Source organism: Scyliorhinus torazame, chromosome 9, assembly GCF_047496885.1.
Source record: "Scyliorhinus torazame isolate Kashiwa2021f chromosome 9, sScyTor2.1, whole genome shotgun sequence".
NCBI classification, from domain to species: Eukaryota; Metazoa; Chordata; class Chondrichthyes; order Carcharhiniformes; family Scyliorhinidae; genus Scyliorhinus; species Scyliorhinus torazame.
Window position 1 is genome coordinate 68,251,035 of NC_092715.1, and position 18,454 is coordinate 68,269,488.

Below are 18,454 nucleotides of genomic sequence, written 5' to 3' on the forward strand. Positions count from 1 at the left end.
AAACAGATGGGTTTTTACAACAATCGACAATGGTTCCATGGTCATTGCTCGACTCTTAATTCTGTTTTTTGGGGTTTTAAATTTAAATTCCGCCATCTGCTGTGATGAGATTTGAACCCAGGTCCCTAGAACATAACCTGCGTATCTGGATTACTAATCCAGTGACAATTCCACTACACCAGTACCTGGCTGAAAACATCAAACATGTTAAAATAAGGTAACCGTGAGATAAGACGGCTTTTCACAGTAACTTAATTGAAGCCTACTTGTGACATTAACTGATTATTATTATTATTTAGCATGGCCAATCCACCTAACCTGCACATCTTTGGGTTGTGGGGGTGAAACCCACGCAGACATGGGGAGAATGTGCAAACTCCACACGGACAGTGACCCAGGGCCGGGATTCGAACCCGGGTCCTCAGCGCTGTAGTCCCAGTGCTAACCACTGCACCACATGCCGCCCTCATTTGAAATTTTTGACGACAATCTTCAGACACCTACTTGCAGATTCAATTTCGGAACCTCCTCTTCGCCACAATAACCAAATCAAGCAATAAACACTCGGGTAGAAATTGGCCATCATTGCACCAAACAACCAATGAGCTGAAGTTAGTAATTTTGGAGCTTATGCTCTGCTCCCTAAGACTGAAAAACATCCAATGCCAAATTGACTTTGGATAATAATAACCTTTTATTGTCACAAGTATGAAGTTACTGTGAAAAGCCCCTAGTCGCCACATTCTGGCGCCTGTTCAGCTAAGGCCGGTACGGGAATTGAACCAGCGCTGCTGACTTTGTTCTGCATCACAAACCAGCTGTTCAACCCACTGAGCTAAACCACCCCTAAACCAGCCCTGGATCACTTCCAGATGTCCAAGATAACCACCCTAAAACAAGCATTAGGCCCCTGTGTGCTAAAAGAGGGCCCAACACCATCCAAAAAATAAGACCCCCCTGATTAGAGCTGATTTTGGGCCTGCGTCTCTCAGGATTTCTAATTGTGCGGCTAAGGATTGGCTGCCAGCAAAAAGATTAATTTATAAAGTAATGTGGAACCGTGATAGGCAGACATGCTTCACACAGCCGCAAGGTATTCCTGCTGGCAGCATTTGCTCCTCCCACTTCCTGCTTTTCTTCCACCTACACCGCCTGTTGCGTCCCTGCTAGGCAATCACCTGATGTCCATTGGTTGATCATTGACCGGTGGAAATACAAGCAGCCTGAAATTATAGAATCATAGAATAGGTACAGCACAGAAGGAGACCATTTCATTGATGTGCTGCATTGAACAAGCTACCTGTTACTTTGGAAAAATTAAGATTACAGAATGAAATTAGGGTGCAAATAAAACAGGGAATTGATAAGGGCAGCTGTCTGAAATGGTTTTGATATATGAAATGGCATAGCAGTGAGAAAAGCAAGGGCGCCATCTCCCCAAAAATGACAAACGGCGCAATTCTCCAGCCTCGTTGCTCTCTCGCTCGAGCGAAACGAGGCCGGTGAATAGCGGGAGAGGCTGAAAACAAAAACCACGCCAGACGCCAAATAGCTTGCAATGCAATCAGTTTGCTCCCGTAGGTGAAATCGGGAACTTGCCATAGCATGGCGAGAAAGCAATTATCACTACTTAAGCCCTATTTCCATACAATTAACGGGAGCGACTCCATATCCAACAGCCTCCCGCCATTCATCAGTCTCCCCAGCAAGTGGTCACGCTAGCGCCGTTTAACACTCCTTTTGAAAAACCTGAACCTGGCGGCAGGACTTCTGTGGGTAGCCGAGGAGATGACTAGCCATCTTTGCTCACAGGCAAAGAGCCCAGGGACTTTGGCTGGGGCTGGGGGCTGGGCTGGGCTTGGCAATCCAGTGCTCGGCGGGGATGGGGGTGGGTATCCTCAACTGTGGGGGAGAGGGAGGGCCCTCCACAGGGGTGGGCCACCATGGGAGGGTGGGGGGGAAACGCTTGCGGGGGGCAACTGGTGAGCAACCACGTGTGGCATCACCATGCCAACCCCTGGATCGTGTGTACCCATTCTGGGGACAAACCTAGCCCCTGCCTGTCTGCCCCACTGACCACCCATAACTCCCCCGACTGCCAAGGCCTCTGGCCGTGTGGCTGAGGCAATTACTAATAGGGAATTGGCAATCTTGGTTGTGAGCACTTCACACAAGCTAAGTGGATTCCCGTGGGTGTTCAGGCCATGTAGCGTGCGGGAGTCATTGCCTAGCATCCCAATCAGACCGTGATGCCTGGACACTGTGCCTGAACAATGCTGAAGGCAACATCACACACGCAGCAGTCTACATCCGAACATCCAGGGGATGGGACACAGTACCAGGGACATGTTCACGGCCTCAGGATGGGTGAGTGCCACAGGGAGGAAACCAACGCCTGGTCCAGGTGACGTTATGTGCAGGTGTCTGGGTATAGGGTCTGGGGTCAGGTGAAAGGGGCCCGTTGCAGCCGGGTATATGTGGGCAGGGTGTTCTGGGGGGTGTTCTGGGTGGTGGGGAGGCGGGGTCAATGGGGGAATGGAGGGTCCCAGGTTGGGAGCCACTGCAGTTTCACAGTCTAACACCCTCTCCAATGCCTCACAGATATTGAAAGCTATGGCATAGATTTTGGACCCAGAACTTGCCCTAGTGGTGCTGCTACAAGGCCGGGTAACCAGACACCGGAGACGGCAGCAGCAACAGTGTCTGCAGTTACTTGAGGAGGCGGACCATGTGCCGGACCCCACCCCACACCCTGAGGACATGGACAGGGAGGGACCCAATGGGGGAGTCCCGCGACGGCCCATGGTGTACAGGCATCGCTGGTTGTTTGAAAAGATGACGGACTGCGCGTGCCGCAAAAGACTCTGCCTCAATAAGGAACCAGTGCGACACCTGTGCCATGTCCTCGCGGACGTGGCTCCACATGGCGGAGGAGGAGGACACCCACTCCCGGTGGCCACCAAGGTCACTGCAGCTCTGAACGTTTATGCCTCAGGACTGTGACTCCAGCGGGGACCTGTGTGGTATCTCACAGCCCACCGGTGCATCTGACAGGTCTGTTATGGGTCCGGGTTTACAGAACCCCAAAGTGTTTCATGAAGTTCAACCGACCCACAACTTTTAATAGATTGTGGTGTGGGAAGCACACGGCGTACTCTCCAGGTGTGATACAGCAGAAATGGACAAGTGGTTTTTAAACCAAAACAATGTTTAGTCTATGAACTCAAGTTAACCTTTTTGAAACAAACATTGAATATCTTAACACCCATTACTTCAAAGATAACCCCAAAAGACTACAACACTAAATAATCCTTCAAACTGTTCCTTTAAACATCCAAAAGACTTCAAACCTTCAAAAATAGGAGCACATTAGGTTACATTCAATATATTTATAGTCTTTGGATTGCAGAAATCAACAGACCAGCTCTGTGTTTCTTCATGCAGCTCACAGTAAAACACACAGACACTCCCAGCTGTCTTCTCAAACTGAAACTCAAAAAGCAGAAGTGAGCTCAGCTCCCCCCACCCTCTGACATCACGTCAGTAATATGATCAGCTCCATTTCTTAAAGGTACATTGCTTAAACATCCATTTCTTAAGGTACTCTCACATGACAGGTCACAGATGCCCTGTTTGCCCGTGCGGAAATCTACGTCAACTTTGACATGGACCTTGCCCAGCAAGATGCCCAGGCAGCAGGTTTCTCCGCCATCACCGGGATGTCCCAAATCCAGGGGGTAATAAATGCCACGCATGTTGCCCTGTACACACCGAGCCATCTGGGAGTGCCCTGTGTTAACAGAAAGTGGTTCCACTCCTTCAACGTACATCTCGTGTGAAACCACGTGACGATCATGCATGTGTGTGCAAGCTTCCCGGCGAATGTCAAGACAGCTACATCCTGCGGCAGTCGGTCATCCCCGGCTTCTTCGAGGACCACCCCAGGATGGGCGGCTGGCTCTTGGAGGATAAGTGGTACCCGCAGTGAACCTGGCTAATGCTGCCGGTATCGATGCCAGAGACTGAAGTGGAAACCTGGTACAACAAGGCCCATGTGGCCACCCGGGCTGTGATTGAGCGGTGCATCGGACCCTTCAAGATGCGGTTCCGATTACGCGACCGCTCCACTGGTGCACTCCAGTACACCCCCCCCAGAGTGTCGCCCACTTTGTGGTGGTCTGCTGTGCCCTCCACAACCTCGCACAGCAGTGGGGCGATGAGGTTGGTGATGGGGAACCTGTGGCCACCTCCATGGAGGAGGAGGACAAAGATGATGAGGTCCTGGACTGGCAGGGATTGGAGGACAAGCACTGGAAGGATCTGGAAGGCCAGCCGGAGGCTGCAAGACAGGCAGCGACGATGAGGGAGGCCCTCGTACTCACCTGCTTCACTTAGGACGTGGCCTGGTCCATCATCGCTACGTTACCCACTCAAACATCTCTATTTCCCATGCTTCCAAGGTCTATGTCATATCACTCCAGGGTGCTGAGACTATGTCAGCACTGTCAACGGATCACTGTTGAGGGGAGTGGGGGTGAAGATAGCCCACAGAGAGCTGAGCCCCAGTGCTCCTTAATCTATGCCATAGTCTGACCCCTGCCTGTCTGCTGAGTGCTCGCTCATATCCATCACCTGCACGCAGTGTGCCCGGGGAGGGGGAGATACCTGGGGAGCTGGCCTAGGGTTCGGAGGCCAGACCCCATTGCGGAGGAAAGTGACAGAGGCATCATCTTGGTTGTGCACAAGGATGTTTATTGTTTTTTCATGTGAATGTCCCTTTAAGAAAAGTGTGCTTTAGCAAATAGCTGCAGTGATGTCATTGTGTGGGTGGAGCTGAAAGCTCTTTTTGGCTCTGTGTTTAGTTTCGCTTTCAGTTGGGGAGCTACAATCAAACCAAGCAGATGTGCATTGATCTCTCTCTCTCTTTGCAATCTAAAGAATGTCTCCAGATCACTTGATGATTTCAAAGTAATACCCGTTTCTGTAAGGAATGCAAATTTACTGTCTTTGTTAAAAAGGTTTTTTTGACTTATGGATGTTGTTTGGAAAGTTACTAAGGGTTATCTATAGAGTACAGTATCTTTTGGGTGGTTATCAGCGTTGGTAATTGATAAACTGTTTAATGTGTGTTTATAAAATGTTAACTGGATTCATAGAATAAACATTGTTTTGTTTTTAAAATACTTTTAGTTCTCTGTTGCATCACACCTGTAAAGTGGACCCTTGTGCTCCCCATAACCAAAATCTAATAATAATTGTGGGTCAGGTGAACTCCATAATATACTTTGGTGTTCTCTAAACCTTGGCCCTTAATAGTTTTTAATACTTCCCCACTCTCCTGATGGTGCCATCCCCCCCCCCCATCCCCTACCCCCTGCCCATCGCCTCCCTCTTCCCCCAGAGCCCTGGGTGATCCTCGATGTGCTTTGCGGGGGGCTCTACCGCTACATCTAGGTGTGTCCCCAGGATGCACGTCTGAGCTGGAGGCAACCAGCTGCTTACCTCGCCCTGTGGCCTTCGATGCCCCTGGCGGACACCCTCTGGGGGCTCTGGGGCAGGACGGCCCCGGCTCACTTGTCGGCGGCATATGCACAGCCGTGTCACTCTGTTCTGGGTGCTGACCCGGAGATGCGGCCTCATCAGAGGGGCGTAACTCGGGGGAGCTGGTAGCCACCGTCGCCACTCTATGGGACGGGTCTGGGTTGGCACAGCACCCCCTCCTCCCGGTCAGTGCCCATAGGGTCCTGGGGCTCACCTTGAGACAGAGGGGCAGCTGGTTTGAGTAGCGGCTGTCCCAGCATCATCTGGCGGCTCCCATTGGTCTGCACCATCATGTCAACACCACTAGCGATACTCCTCAGTGACTGGGACATGCCCTGCAGTGCCTCGGCAATGCCCCCCAGCTACTTGGACAAGCTCCGCAGCGCCTCAGCCATTCCCATCTGAGAGAGGGACATCTCCCTCAGCACCTCATCAAGGTCGGCCTGGTACTAGGTCACATACCCCAGCGAGGTGGACATTCTGTTGGGACACTCAGTGATGGCCGTCAGCGACTGCGCAACGTCTTGGACACCTTCATTAATAGTGCCGTGTCGTGCAGCAGGCTCTCTACTGCAGTTGCTACCCTTGTTGGCAGTGTTGGCCCCAGTCAAACGCATCGCTAGAGGTATCTCCTGTGCTCGTAGCCTCTGGGACTCCACTAATCGGCCATGGGTCTGCTGGGGTACCGCTGACATCTCCCTCTGAATGTCCTGACCACTCCCTATCATCTCCATCATATCCAGGATTACCACTTCCATAGGCTCAGCATCTGGCTGGGACCCAGCTGGGTCCTGGGATCCAATAGACCTCCAACTGATGTCTCGCATGGGGGTTCCTGCCTCCACCTGATGTGCATCAGCAGCTTTGTGGTGCTCATCAGAATGTGTCCCAGAATCCTGACCACTATCATTTCCCACGAGGTGTGTGTATCTGCGCTGGTGGAGGGTAGGGATGACAGCTGTGATGCCTCGATCGTGTTTTCTGGTCTTCTGGGAGGCTGGAGAAGGTGCCACCCAGGAGCACATGCAGGAGAAATGGCATGTGGTCAGTGGGAGGGATTGGTTAGTCAGTAAGGCAATAACAACTCCCATTTGACAGGTCCCCTGGGTGGTGCCCGGTGGTTCCTCATCTCTGCGGCATCTGCCAGCCTCTGCGTTGGTGACTGCTCTGTCCTCAGTCTCCCCAGTCATCTCCAGGGCCCGCTAGGTGAGGATTCTTATGTCCGGCACACCACCGCTAGTCTGGGCCCTTTTACGACGATTGTGGGGGAGTTTTATCTGAGGAGACACAGAGAGGGCATCGTTAGCCACATGCATGGTTCACAGTAGTGGGAGGAGTTGAACTGTGAGGGGGTGTGGAGTGAGAGTTGGGGGGTTGAAGGGGGATGTGGAGGGAGGGTTGGGCGTTGCATACAGAATTGGTGGGGTGGATGTTCACGTGGGGGCAGAAAGGTCTCTGGGCTGCGGGGGTGGGGGGGTGGGGGGGGGGGAGGTGGGGGGGCGGGAACTCACTTGTGCTGCCCGGTGTAGGTTGTTGACGTTTTTCCAGCACTGGGGGCCAGTCCTCCTGGCCACACTCCCCGAGCTCACTGCCGCCGCTACCTCGTCCCAGGCAACACTGGCTGCCCTGTGACTGACCCTCTGGGCACCCGGGGGAACAGGACATCCCTCCTGGCCTTCACTGAGACTAGAAGCCTCCCCAGATCTGCTTCCCCGAATCCTGGGACCGCTCTCCTGGGTGCCAATGTTGCGAGGTGGCTTTGGTTGGTTGAGCAAGTGCAGCTCATGTGTTGCTCGCCCTTGTTAACGGGGGCTGGCGAGCGTGGTCCCGGAGAATTGGCTGGCGAACCTTCATTTGCAGCGAGAAGCCCGTGAGGCCTTGTTAAATGGACCAGTTAATGTTGAATAGTGTTGCTGGCCTCACTGGGCCGAGTGCCGGGAAGCTTGTGGCAGTTCCCGCTTGCTACCGCACTTAGAAATCTTTCCGCAGAATCACGGCCTAAGTGTCATTTTGTGTGGGTTTCGCAGGGTGATTCGTGCTAGATGTCTGGGTACGATGCGGATCTGTATTCACCCACACTTAGTCATTTGTTTGGAGCTTGGGGAGTTTCTCACGGAGAACTCCCACACTTGAATTATTTTCTGTGGTGGGGAATTAAAGACTCCGGCCAAATTGACTCCTCAGAGATCAGGGCGCCATTTTTGAAGGGTGCCCAGATTTCAAAGTTAGGTTGAGACTCCCCCACCGTCCCACCCACGAACATTGCAAACCTGCACAGACATGGACAACACCTCCAACCCTTGACCTTGGAGGGGCAAACTCCCCCATTCTTAAAAGTCTGTGTGCCCCCACGGCCCAGGCATGAGGGTCACCTGGCCCCACATCCATCTATACTCATCGGCACCGGGGCATTGCCCCTCCCTCAAATGGGCAGACGCCTCATTGAGGTTCCCCCCAAATTTAAGGAACCTCCCATTCACAACCCCCCACATACTCCTTTCACCCCCCCCACCCTTCATAACCCCAGTTAACCCACCCTTTGATGTGTATGGCCCCCTCAAACCCCACCCTTTGTAATGGCCCTTGGGACCCTGGCAGTGCCAGGTTGGCATTGCCAGGCTGGCACTGCCTGGATGTCAGGGCAGAGCCAGGGCACAGCCGTGACTTGACCCTGACCACTGGGTTGTTCCAATTGGCTTCAAACCCCCTGGTGTGGCCATCACATCCGGTCTCCATATTTGGCGACCTGTACTAACTCGCATCAGTGTCAGGCCTCGCCAGTGGGGTTGGTGAAACCCGAGATCTGAGAGATTGTAGCCTTGAATGGGCTGCACATATTTAAATGAATCTAATGACTCATTTAAATATGTTGATATGGATCACGCCGAGTGAAGGCGTGATCCAGATTGCATTGGGCGTAGCAGGTTGGGTGCATCGCATGCGACTTGGTGCCTGGAGTGAAACCTGTGCGTGGTAATTACCTGCAGGATTTAACTCACAGAGTTATATTGGATGTTGTTTGTGAAAGGGGTATGTCAGAGTTCAGGAAACACTGAGAGCAAAGGGATAATTCCATGTGATACTGTGTGTGTATAGTCATCCTTGGAGTTAAGTGTACTGTTTCAGTGTATTATAGTCTTTCTTATCGTATGTTTTTCTTTTAAGTTAATAAATATTCTTTATCAATTGATCACAAAGTGGCATGAATTCCTCTTTGGTTTGCATATCTTTTCTTACTGTATACCAAATTGAAAATATACACCATTAAGATCTGGTGTTCCAATTTATCCTTCTGGGTTTTGGGATAGCCTCACATTTAACATCAGTTGGTTCTTAACACTGTGGAGGTGCGGCAGGTGCCAGTTTTGCTCACCTATATTGAAGTGGTTGTAGGGTCCAAAATGGTACTTGATAAACTCTATTTCAGTCTCACAGCACTGAATTATTCATGAAGTGATGGAGTAAATTTATATAGTCATCAATGATATGTAGACTGTGCAGATTTCTAGCTGTGTGAGTGATTGCCCAGATCTAAGAGTATCTAGACAGATTTAAGAATGCATTTTGCATTGGATGTTACCGCACTGCACATCTTGCAGTCACATATAAAGTTATTACTAAAATTTTTGGTTCTTAACGTCATGGTGAATGATGTACATCGAACATCAAGAATGTAGGACTTCTCAGAGGCAATCATCAAAAATGCAACAGTATTTGCAGAATTTTGATACTTGGGTGCTTCTCAAATATTTCATAACTATAATGTTACAGTATTAAAATTTCTATATAATTCTAGACCAGTTGACACCAGCCACTTTAGGATATATTGCCATCTTTTAACATGCATAAACCTTCTTCCAATTTTATTAGTTCTAAGCTATTCATTTTACATTTTTTAATCTAATTTTTTGTTCAGCCTTAAAGAATTTGAAGTAACTTCAGCCCAGTGAGAATTTTAGGTGTGAGAAAACAAGTAAGACCATAAGACCATAAGACATAGGAGCGGAAGTAAGGCCATTCGGTCCATCGAGTCCACTCCACCATTCAATCATGGCTGATTTCAACTCCATTTACCCGCTCTCTCTCCATAGCCCTTAATTCCTAGAGAAATCAAGAATTTATCAACTTCTGTCTTAAAGACACTCAACGTCCTGGCCTCCACCGCCCTTTGTGGCAATGAATTCCACAGACCCACCACTCTCTGGCTGAAGAAATTTCTCCTCATCTCTGTTCTAAAGTGACTCCCTTTTATTCTAAGGCTGTGCCCCCGGGTCCTAGTCTCCCCTGCTAATGGAAACAACTTCCCTACGTCCACCCTATCTAAGCCATTCATTATCTTGTAAGTTTCTATTAGATCTCCCCTCAACCTCCTAAACTCCAATGAATATAATCCCAGGATCCTCAGACGTTCATCGTATGTTAGGCCTACCATTCCTGGGATCATCCGTGTGAATCTCCGCTGGACCCGCTCCAGTGCCAGTATGTCCTTCCTGAGGTGTGGGGCCCAAAATTGCTCACAGTATTCTAAATGGGGCCTAACTAATGCTTTATAAAGCTTCAGAAGTACATCCCTACTTTTATATTCCAAGCCCCTTGAGATGAATGACAACATTGCATTTGCTTTCTTAATTACGGACTCAACCTGCAAGTTTACCTTTAGAGAATCCTGGACTAGGACTCCCAAGTCCCTTTGCACTTCAGCATTATGAATTTTGTCACCGTTTAGAAAATAGTCCATGCCTCTATTCTTTTTTCCAAAGTGCAAGACCTCGCACTTGCCCACGTTGAATTTCATCAGCCATTTCTTGGACCACTCTCCTAAACTGTCTAAATCTTTCTGCAGCCTCCCCACCTCCTCCATACTACCTGCCCCTCCACCTATCTTTGTATCATCGGCAAACTTAGCCAGAATGCCCCCAGTCCCGTCATCTAGATCGTTAATATATAAAGAGAACAGCTGTGGCCCCAACACTGAACCCTGCGGGACACCACTCGTCACCGGTTGCCATTCCGAAAAAGAACCTTTTATCCCAACTCTCTGCCTTCTGCCTGACAGCCAATCGTCAATCCATGTCAGTACCTTGCCTCGAATACCATGGACCCTTATGTTACTCAGCAGTCTCCCGTGAGGCACCTTATCAAAGGCCTTTTGGAAGTCAAGATAGATAACATCCATTGGCTCTCCTTGGTCTAACCTATTTGTTATCTCTTCAAAGAACTCTAACAGGTTTGTCAGGCACGACCTCCCCTTACTATTTTAGTATTTAACCCTTTCAAACACATTTTATACCTTATTTATTCAGCTTTAATATTTTCCCTTCCTAGATTTCTCTATCACCCCTCCACTGACTGTTATGATGGACAGGTACTCCACTCCAAGTCCTCTACCTATTTTTTTCTTGAGCAAACATTATGTGCTGCATTTTAGCCTTGATTGACGGTACTTTGCATTTGAGTCATGCCTTGCACCTGCTTGATGGCGCATAACTGACAAACAGCTGAGTTTAGGAACAGGTGGGCCCATTAGCCCCTGAACTGAAGTGTACATAACTTACTGAGCAGCTCAGTCATTGCTTGATGTGCCAGTACAGCTGAAAGTTGGTACACTGATATTTAGAAGGAAAAGTTGGCTTAAAAACTTTGCAGTTATGTAACACCCCCCCGCCCCACCACCACCACCGTCCCACCAAATGTTCTTAATGATACAGGAGCAGAATTTTAAAATTATGTATTATTTGTTCATTCATGTTACTATTCAGAAAATTCACAAGACTCAGATGAAACAATGTTGGATATGAACGATGATCTGCCAGCAGAAACTAATGAACATGTGAGTAAATTATTTTTGACAACAAACAAAATGTTGAATGTTTTAAACTTACAATATGACAAATGTCTTTTTGCCTATTCGTGTTCGCTCATTTATGTCAGACCCGCTCTTGGGTCTGAATTTTTTTTCTATTCATTTGTGGAATGTGGGCATCGCTAGCTGGGCCAGCATTTATTGCCTATCCCTATTTGCCCTTGAGATGCTGGTGGTTAGCTGTCTTTGTGAACTGCTGTGGTCCCTGAGGCGCAGGTACACCCACAGTGCTGTTAGGGAGGATATTCCAGGGTTTTGACCAGTGATGGAACAGCGATACATTTCCAAGTCAGTGTAGTAAATTGCTACCCTTGTCTGTCGTGGGTTTGTTTGGAAGGTACTGCCGAAAGAACCATGGTGAGTTCCTGCAGTGCATCTTGTAGATGGTACACACGGCTGCCACTGTTTTTGGTGGTGCAGGGATTGCATGTTTGTGGAAGGGCTAGCACTCCTTTATCCTGGATGGCGTTGAACCTTTTAAGTGCTGTTGGAGATACAGTCATCCAAGCAAGGGGAGAGTATTCCATCACGCTCCTGACTTGTACCTTGTAGATGATGGACAGGCTTTGGGGAGTCAGGAGGTGAGTTACACGCTGCCGGATTCCTAGAATCTGATCTGCTCTTGTAGCCACAATATTTATATAAGACCATAAGACATTGGAGCTGAATCAGGCCATTCGGCCCATTGGGTCTGCTCCGCCATTCATTCATGGTGGATGTGTTTCTCATCCCCATTCTCCCACCCCCTCCGCATAACCCTTGATCCCCTTATTAATCAAGATGGCTAGTCCATTTCAGTTTCTGGTCAATGGTATCCCCAGAATGCTCTTAGTGGGAGATTCAATCATGGTAATGCCATTGGATGTCAAGGGGTGATGGTTAAATCCTCTCTTGTTGGAGATGGTCATTGCCTGACACTTGTGTGGTGCAAATGGTACTTGGCACTTGTTAGCCGAAGCCTGGATATTGTCCAGGTCTTGCTGCATTTGGACACGGACTGCTTCATTATCTGAGAAGTCACGAATGGTGCTGAACATTGTGCAATCATCAGCTAAATTCCCTACTTCTGACCTTATGATGAAAGGAAGGTCATTGATGATGCCACTGAAGATGGTTGCGCCTAGGGCACTACCCTGAGCAACTCCTGCAGTGATGTCCAGGAGCTGAGATGATTGACTTCTAACCACCACAACCATCTTCCTTTGTGCCAGCTATCACTCCAACCAGCGGTGTGTTTCCCTCTGATTCCCATTGACTCCAGTTTAGCTCGGGCTTCTTGATGCCATATTCAGTCAAATGCTGCCTTGGCGTCAAGGTACCTCAACTCACCTCACCTCTAGTGTTCTGCTCTTTTGCCCATGTTTGAACCAAAGCTGTAATGGTGTCAGAAGCTGAGTATCCGTGAGCAGGTCACTGCTGAGTAAGTGCCACTTGATAGCACTGTTAATGACCCCTTCCATCACTTTGCTGATGATCGAGAGTAGACTGATGGGTATTTGGCTGGGTTTGATTTGCCCTGTTTATTGTGTACAGGACACACTGGGCAATTTTCCACATTGCCAGGTAGCTTCCAATGTTGTAGTTGTACTGGTACATCTTGGCTAGGGGCACGGCAAGTTATGGAGCACAAGCCTTCAGGACTATTGCCAGAATATTGTTAAGGCCCATAACCTTTGCAGTACCCAATGCCTTCAGCCAGTTCTTGATATACATAGAACATAGAATATACAGTGCAGAAGGAGGCCATTCGGCCCATCGAGTCTGCACCGACTCACTTAAGCCCTCACTTTCACCCTATCCCCATAACCCAATAACCCCTCCTAACCGTTTTGGACATTAAGGGCAATTTATCATGGCCTATCCACCTAACCTGCACGTCTGTGGGAGAAAACCGGAGCACCCGGAGGAAACCCCCGCAGACACGGGGAGAACGTGCAGACTCCTCACAGACATTGACCCAGTGGGGAATCGAACCTGGGACCCTGGCACTGTGAAGCCACAGTGCTATCCACTTGTGCTACTGTGCTGCCATAATCATGTGGAATAAATTCAATTGGCTGAAGACTGACATCTGTGATGCTGGGGACCTCTGAAGGATGCCAAAAGGGATCACCCACTTGGCACTTCCGGCTGAAGATTGTTGTGAATGCTTCATCCTTATCCTTTTTACTGATATGCTGTGCTCCTCCATCATTGAAGATGGGGATATTTGTGGAGCCTCCTCCTCCAATGAGTTGTTTAATTGTGCAGCACTAGGGCAGCATGGTGGCGCAGTGGTTAGCCCTGCTGCTTCACGGTGCCGAGATTTGATCCCGTCTCTGGGTGACTGCCCGTGTGGAGTTTGAACATTCTCCCCTTGTTTGCGTGGGTTTTGCCCCCACAACCCAAAGATGTGCAGGGTAGGTGGATTGGCCATGTTAAATTGCCCCTTATTTGGAAATGAATTGAGTACCCTAAATTTATAATAAATAAATATTGCGCAGCGCCATTCACGCTGGATGTGACATGACTGCAGAGCTCAGACCTGATCCAATGGTTATGGAATTGCTTAGCTTGTCCATTACTTGCTGGTTCTGTTGTTTGGCATGTAAGTAGTCCTGTGTTGTAGCTTCACTAGGATGAGACCTCATTTTGAGGTATGCCTGATGTAGCTCCTGGCATGCCCTCCTGAACACTTCATTGAACCGGGGTTGATCCGAGGAGGAATTTCTTCAGCCAGAGGGTGGTGAATCTGTGGAACTCTTTGCCGCGGAAGGCTGTGGAGGCCAAATCTCTGAGTGTCTTTAAGACAGATATAGATAGTTTCTTAATTAATAAGGGGTTCAGGGGTTATGGGGAGAAGGCAGGAGAATGGGGATGAGAAAAATATCAGCCATGATTGAATGGCGGAGCAGACTCGTTGGGCCGAGTGGCCTAATTCTGCTCTATGTCTTATGGTCTTATGATCCCCCTCCTTGGTGGTAATGGTGGAGTGGGGATATGCCTGGCCATCAGGTTGCAGATTATGGTTGAGTACAATCTACTGTTGCTGATGGCACATGGTGCCTCATGGATGCCAAATCTTGAGCTACTAGACCTGTTTGAAGCCCAACCCACTTAGCATGGTGGTAGTGCCACACAGCACGATGGAGGGTATCCTCAATGTGAAGACAGGACTTAGTCTCCACAAGAACTGTGCGTGGCCATTCCTACCAATACTGTCATGGACAGATGAACCTGTGTTTAGAACATAGAACATAGAATCCCTACAGTGCAGAAGGAGGCCATTCGGCCCATTGTGACTGCACCAACTCTCTGAAAGAGCCCCCACCCTATCCCTGTAACCCAACCCAACCTTTTTGGATACTAAGGGGCAATTTAGCATGGCCAATCTACTTAACCTGCATCTTTGGACTGGGAAACCGTAGTACCCGGAGGATGCCCATGCAGACACGTGGAGGAAGTGCAAACTCCACACGGTCACCCAAAGCCAGAATTGAACCCAGGTCACTGGTGCTGTGAGGCAGCAGTGCTAACCATCTATGGAAGGCAGGTTGGTGAGTGTGAAACCAAGTATATTTTTCCCTCTTGTTTGCTCCCTCACCACCTGCTGCAGTCCCAGTTTAGCAGCTATGTCCTTTAGGACCCGGCCAGCTCGGTCTGTGGTGGTACTATTGAGCCTCACTTGGTGATGGACATTGAAGTTCCCCGCCCTAGAGTACATTCCGCACCCTTGCAACCCTCAGTGCTTCCTCCGAGTGATGTTCATGGAGGAGTACTGATTCATCAGCTGAAGGGGGGTTGTACGTGGTAATCAGCAGGAGGTTTCCTTGCCCATGTCTGGCCTGGTGCCATGAGACCTCATGGGGTCCAGAGTCGATGTTCAGGTCCTCCAGGGCAACTCGCTCCCGAATGTATATTGTGCCGCCACCAACTTTGCTGCGTGTTTCCTGCAGTGGGAAGGACGTACCCAGGAATGGGGATAGTGGTGTCTGGGACATTACCTGCAGGATATGATTCCATCAGCATGACTATGTCAGTTGTTGCTTGACTAGTCTGGGAGACAGCTCTCCGTATTTTGTTACAAACCCCAGTTGTTAGTCAAAGGACTTTTCAGGGTCGACAGGAATGGGTTTACTTCATTCATTTCTGATGCCTAATGCTTAATGGCAGTCTTAAAGTCTTGGAGGATTTATGCCTCTGGTCAATAGTCATAAAAAGGAGTTAAAATAAGACGCATAATAGAAAATAGGAAAGAGAAGTGAACATTCAGCAACGCATGCTGAGTTTTTCCAGCATTTTCTGTTTTTATCTGAATATTTATCAATGCTGCCTTCACAATAAAGCCATGATGTGGAGATGCCGGCGTTGGACTGGGGTGAGCACAGTAAGAAGTCTTACAACACCAGGTTAAAGTCCAACAGGTTGGTTTCAAATCACTAGCTTCTGGAGCACTGCCCTTCCTCAGGTGAATGAAGAGGTATGTTCCAGAAACATATATATAGACAAAGTCAAAGATGCAAGACAATGCTTAGAATGCGAGCATTTGAAGGTAATTAAGTCTTTACAGATCCAGAGATACAGGTAACCCCAGGTTAAAGAGGTGAGAATTGTCTCAAGCCAGGACAGTTGGTAGGATTTTGCAAGCCCAGGACAGATGGTGGGGGATGATTGTAATGCGACATGAATCCAAGGTCCTGGTTAAGGCCGTACTCAAGTGGAACTTGGCTATAAGTTTCTGCTCAGTGATTTTGCGTTGTTGTGCGTCCTGAAGGCTGCCTTGGAGAATGCTTACCCGGAGATCAGAGGCTGAATGCCCTTGACTGCTGAAGTGTTCCCCGACTGGAAGGGAACATTCCTGCCTGGAGATTGTCGCGCGATGTCCGTTCATCCGTTATCGCAGCTTCTGCATGGTCTCGCCAATGTACCACGCTTCGGGACATCCTTTCCTGCAGCGTATGAGGCAGACAACGTTGGCCGAGTCGCACGAGTATGTACCGCGTACCTGGTGGGTGGTGTTCTCACGTGAAATAGTGGCACCCATGTCGATGATCTGGCACGTCTTGCAGAGATTGCCATGGCAGGGTTGTGTGGTGTCATGGCCGCTGTTCTGAAGGTTGGGTAGTTTGCTGCAAACAATGGTTTGTTTGAGGTTGCGCGGTTGTTTGAAGGCAAGTAGTGGGGGTGTGGGGATGACCTTGGCAAGATGTTTATTTTCATCGATGATGTGTTGAAGGCTGCGAAGAAGATGTTGTAGTTTCTCCGCTCCGGGGAAGTACTGGACGACGAAGGGTACTCTGTCAGTTGTGTCCCGTGTTTATCTTCTGCGTTCTTTTGCTGTGGCACATTGGAACTATCGATCGATGAGTCGAGCGCCATATCCCGTTCGTACGAGGGCATCTTTCAGCGTCTGTAGATGTCTGTTATGCTCCTCCTCGTCTGAGCAGATCCTGTGTATACGGAGGGCTTATCCATAGGGGGATGGCTTCTTTAATGTTTTTAGGGTGGAAGCTGGAGAAGTGGAGCATCATGAGGTTATCCGTGAGCTTGCGGTAAAGCTAAGTCCGGGAGTTCTTCCACAGACTATAAGAGGCCGACAGCGAACCCAATGAGTCAACCAATGAACCGAACAGCAGACTGAGAGATCTGAGGTGCGGCAACCGAAGAGGAAAGAGTCGGATTGGACCCCTCCGGAAGGCCGCTGCCCTAGATTCAACATGTATGCTCAAGCCGTCAGGAGTCGCGTCAATGCCAGATTCATCAGTCGCATTCACAAGACAGCGCCGAACGTTACCCAAGCACAAAGCAATGCCTTCCGCGATCTCAAGACCAACTGCAACATCGTCCTCAAACCAGCAGACAAAGGAGGGGCCACCGTCATACTGAACAGAACGGACTACTGCAAAGACGTGTACCGACAACTCAACAACCAGGAACACTACAGACAGTTACCCGCAAATCCAACCAAGGAACACACCTGCCAACTCAACAGACTGATCAAGACCTTGGATCCAGACTTTCAGAGCACCCTACAGGCTCTCATGTCACGTACACTCCTGGGTGGAGATCTCTACTGCCTCCCGAAAATACATAAGGCCAACACACCAGGCCGCCCTATAGTTTCAGGCAATGGGACCTTGTGTGAGAAAGTCTCTGGCTACATCGAAGGCATCTTGAAACCCATCGTACAAGGTACGCCCAGCTTCTGTCGCGACACGACGGACTTCCTGCAGAAACTCAGCACCCATGGACCAGTTGAACCAGGAACATTCCTCGTCACAATGGACGTATTGGCACTCTACACCAGCATCCCCCATGACGACGGCATTGCTGCAACAGCCTCAGTACTCAACACCGACAACTGCCAATCTCCAGATGCAATTCTGCAACTCATCTGCTTCATTCTGGATCACAATGTCTTCACCTTCGACAACAAGTTCTTCATCCAGATGCATGGAACAGCCATTGGGACCAAATTTGCATCTCAATATGCCAACATCTTCATGCACAAGTTTGAACAAGACCTCCTCACCGCACAGGACCTTCAACCGACGTTATACACCAGATACATCAATGACATTTTTTTCCTTTGGACCCACGGCGAAGAATCACTGAAACGACTACACGGTGACATCAATAAGTTCCATCCCACTATCAGACTCACACTGGACTACTCTCCAAAATCGGTTGCATTCTTGGACACATTTATCTCCATCAAGGACGGCCATCTGAGCACTTCGCTTTACCGCAAACCCACGGATAACCTCACGATGCTCCACTTCTCCAGCTTCCACCCTAAACACATTAAAGAAGCCATCCCCTATGGACAAGCCCTCCGTATACACAGGATCTGCTCAGACGAGGAGGAGCGTAACAGTCATCTACAGACGTTGAAAGATGCCCTTGTACGAACGGGATATGGCGCTCGACTCATCGATTGACAGTTCCAACGCGCCACAGCAACAAACCGCACCGACCTCCTCAGAAGACAAACACGGGACACAAGAGTACCCTTCGTTGTCCAGTACTCCCCCGGAGCGGAGAAACTATGACTTCTTCTTCGCAGCCTTC

At 49.3% G+C, this 18,454-nt stretch overlaps 1 protein-coding gene across 1 annotated transcript in view; it reads left to right on the forward strand.

Annotated features, from left to right (window-relative positions):
- The window catches only part of LOC140430110 (uncharacterized), a 47,520-nt gene that overhangs the window by 15,642 nt on the left and 13,424 nt on the right, over positions 1-18,454 (forward strand). Inside the window, exon 4 of the mRNA XM_072517626.1 lies at positions 11,301-11,371. Within this exon, the coding sequence (XP_072373727.1) occupies positions 11,301-11,371 (71 nt within the window). The remainder of the gene's footprint in view (positions 1-11,300; positions 11,372-18,454) is intronic.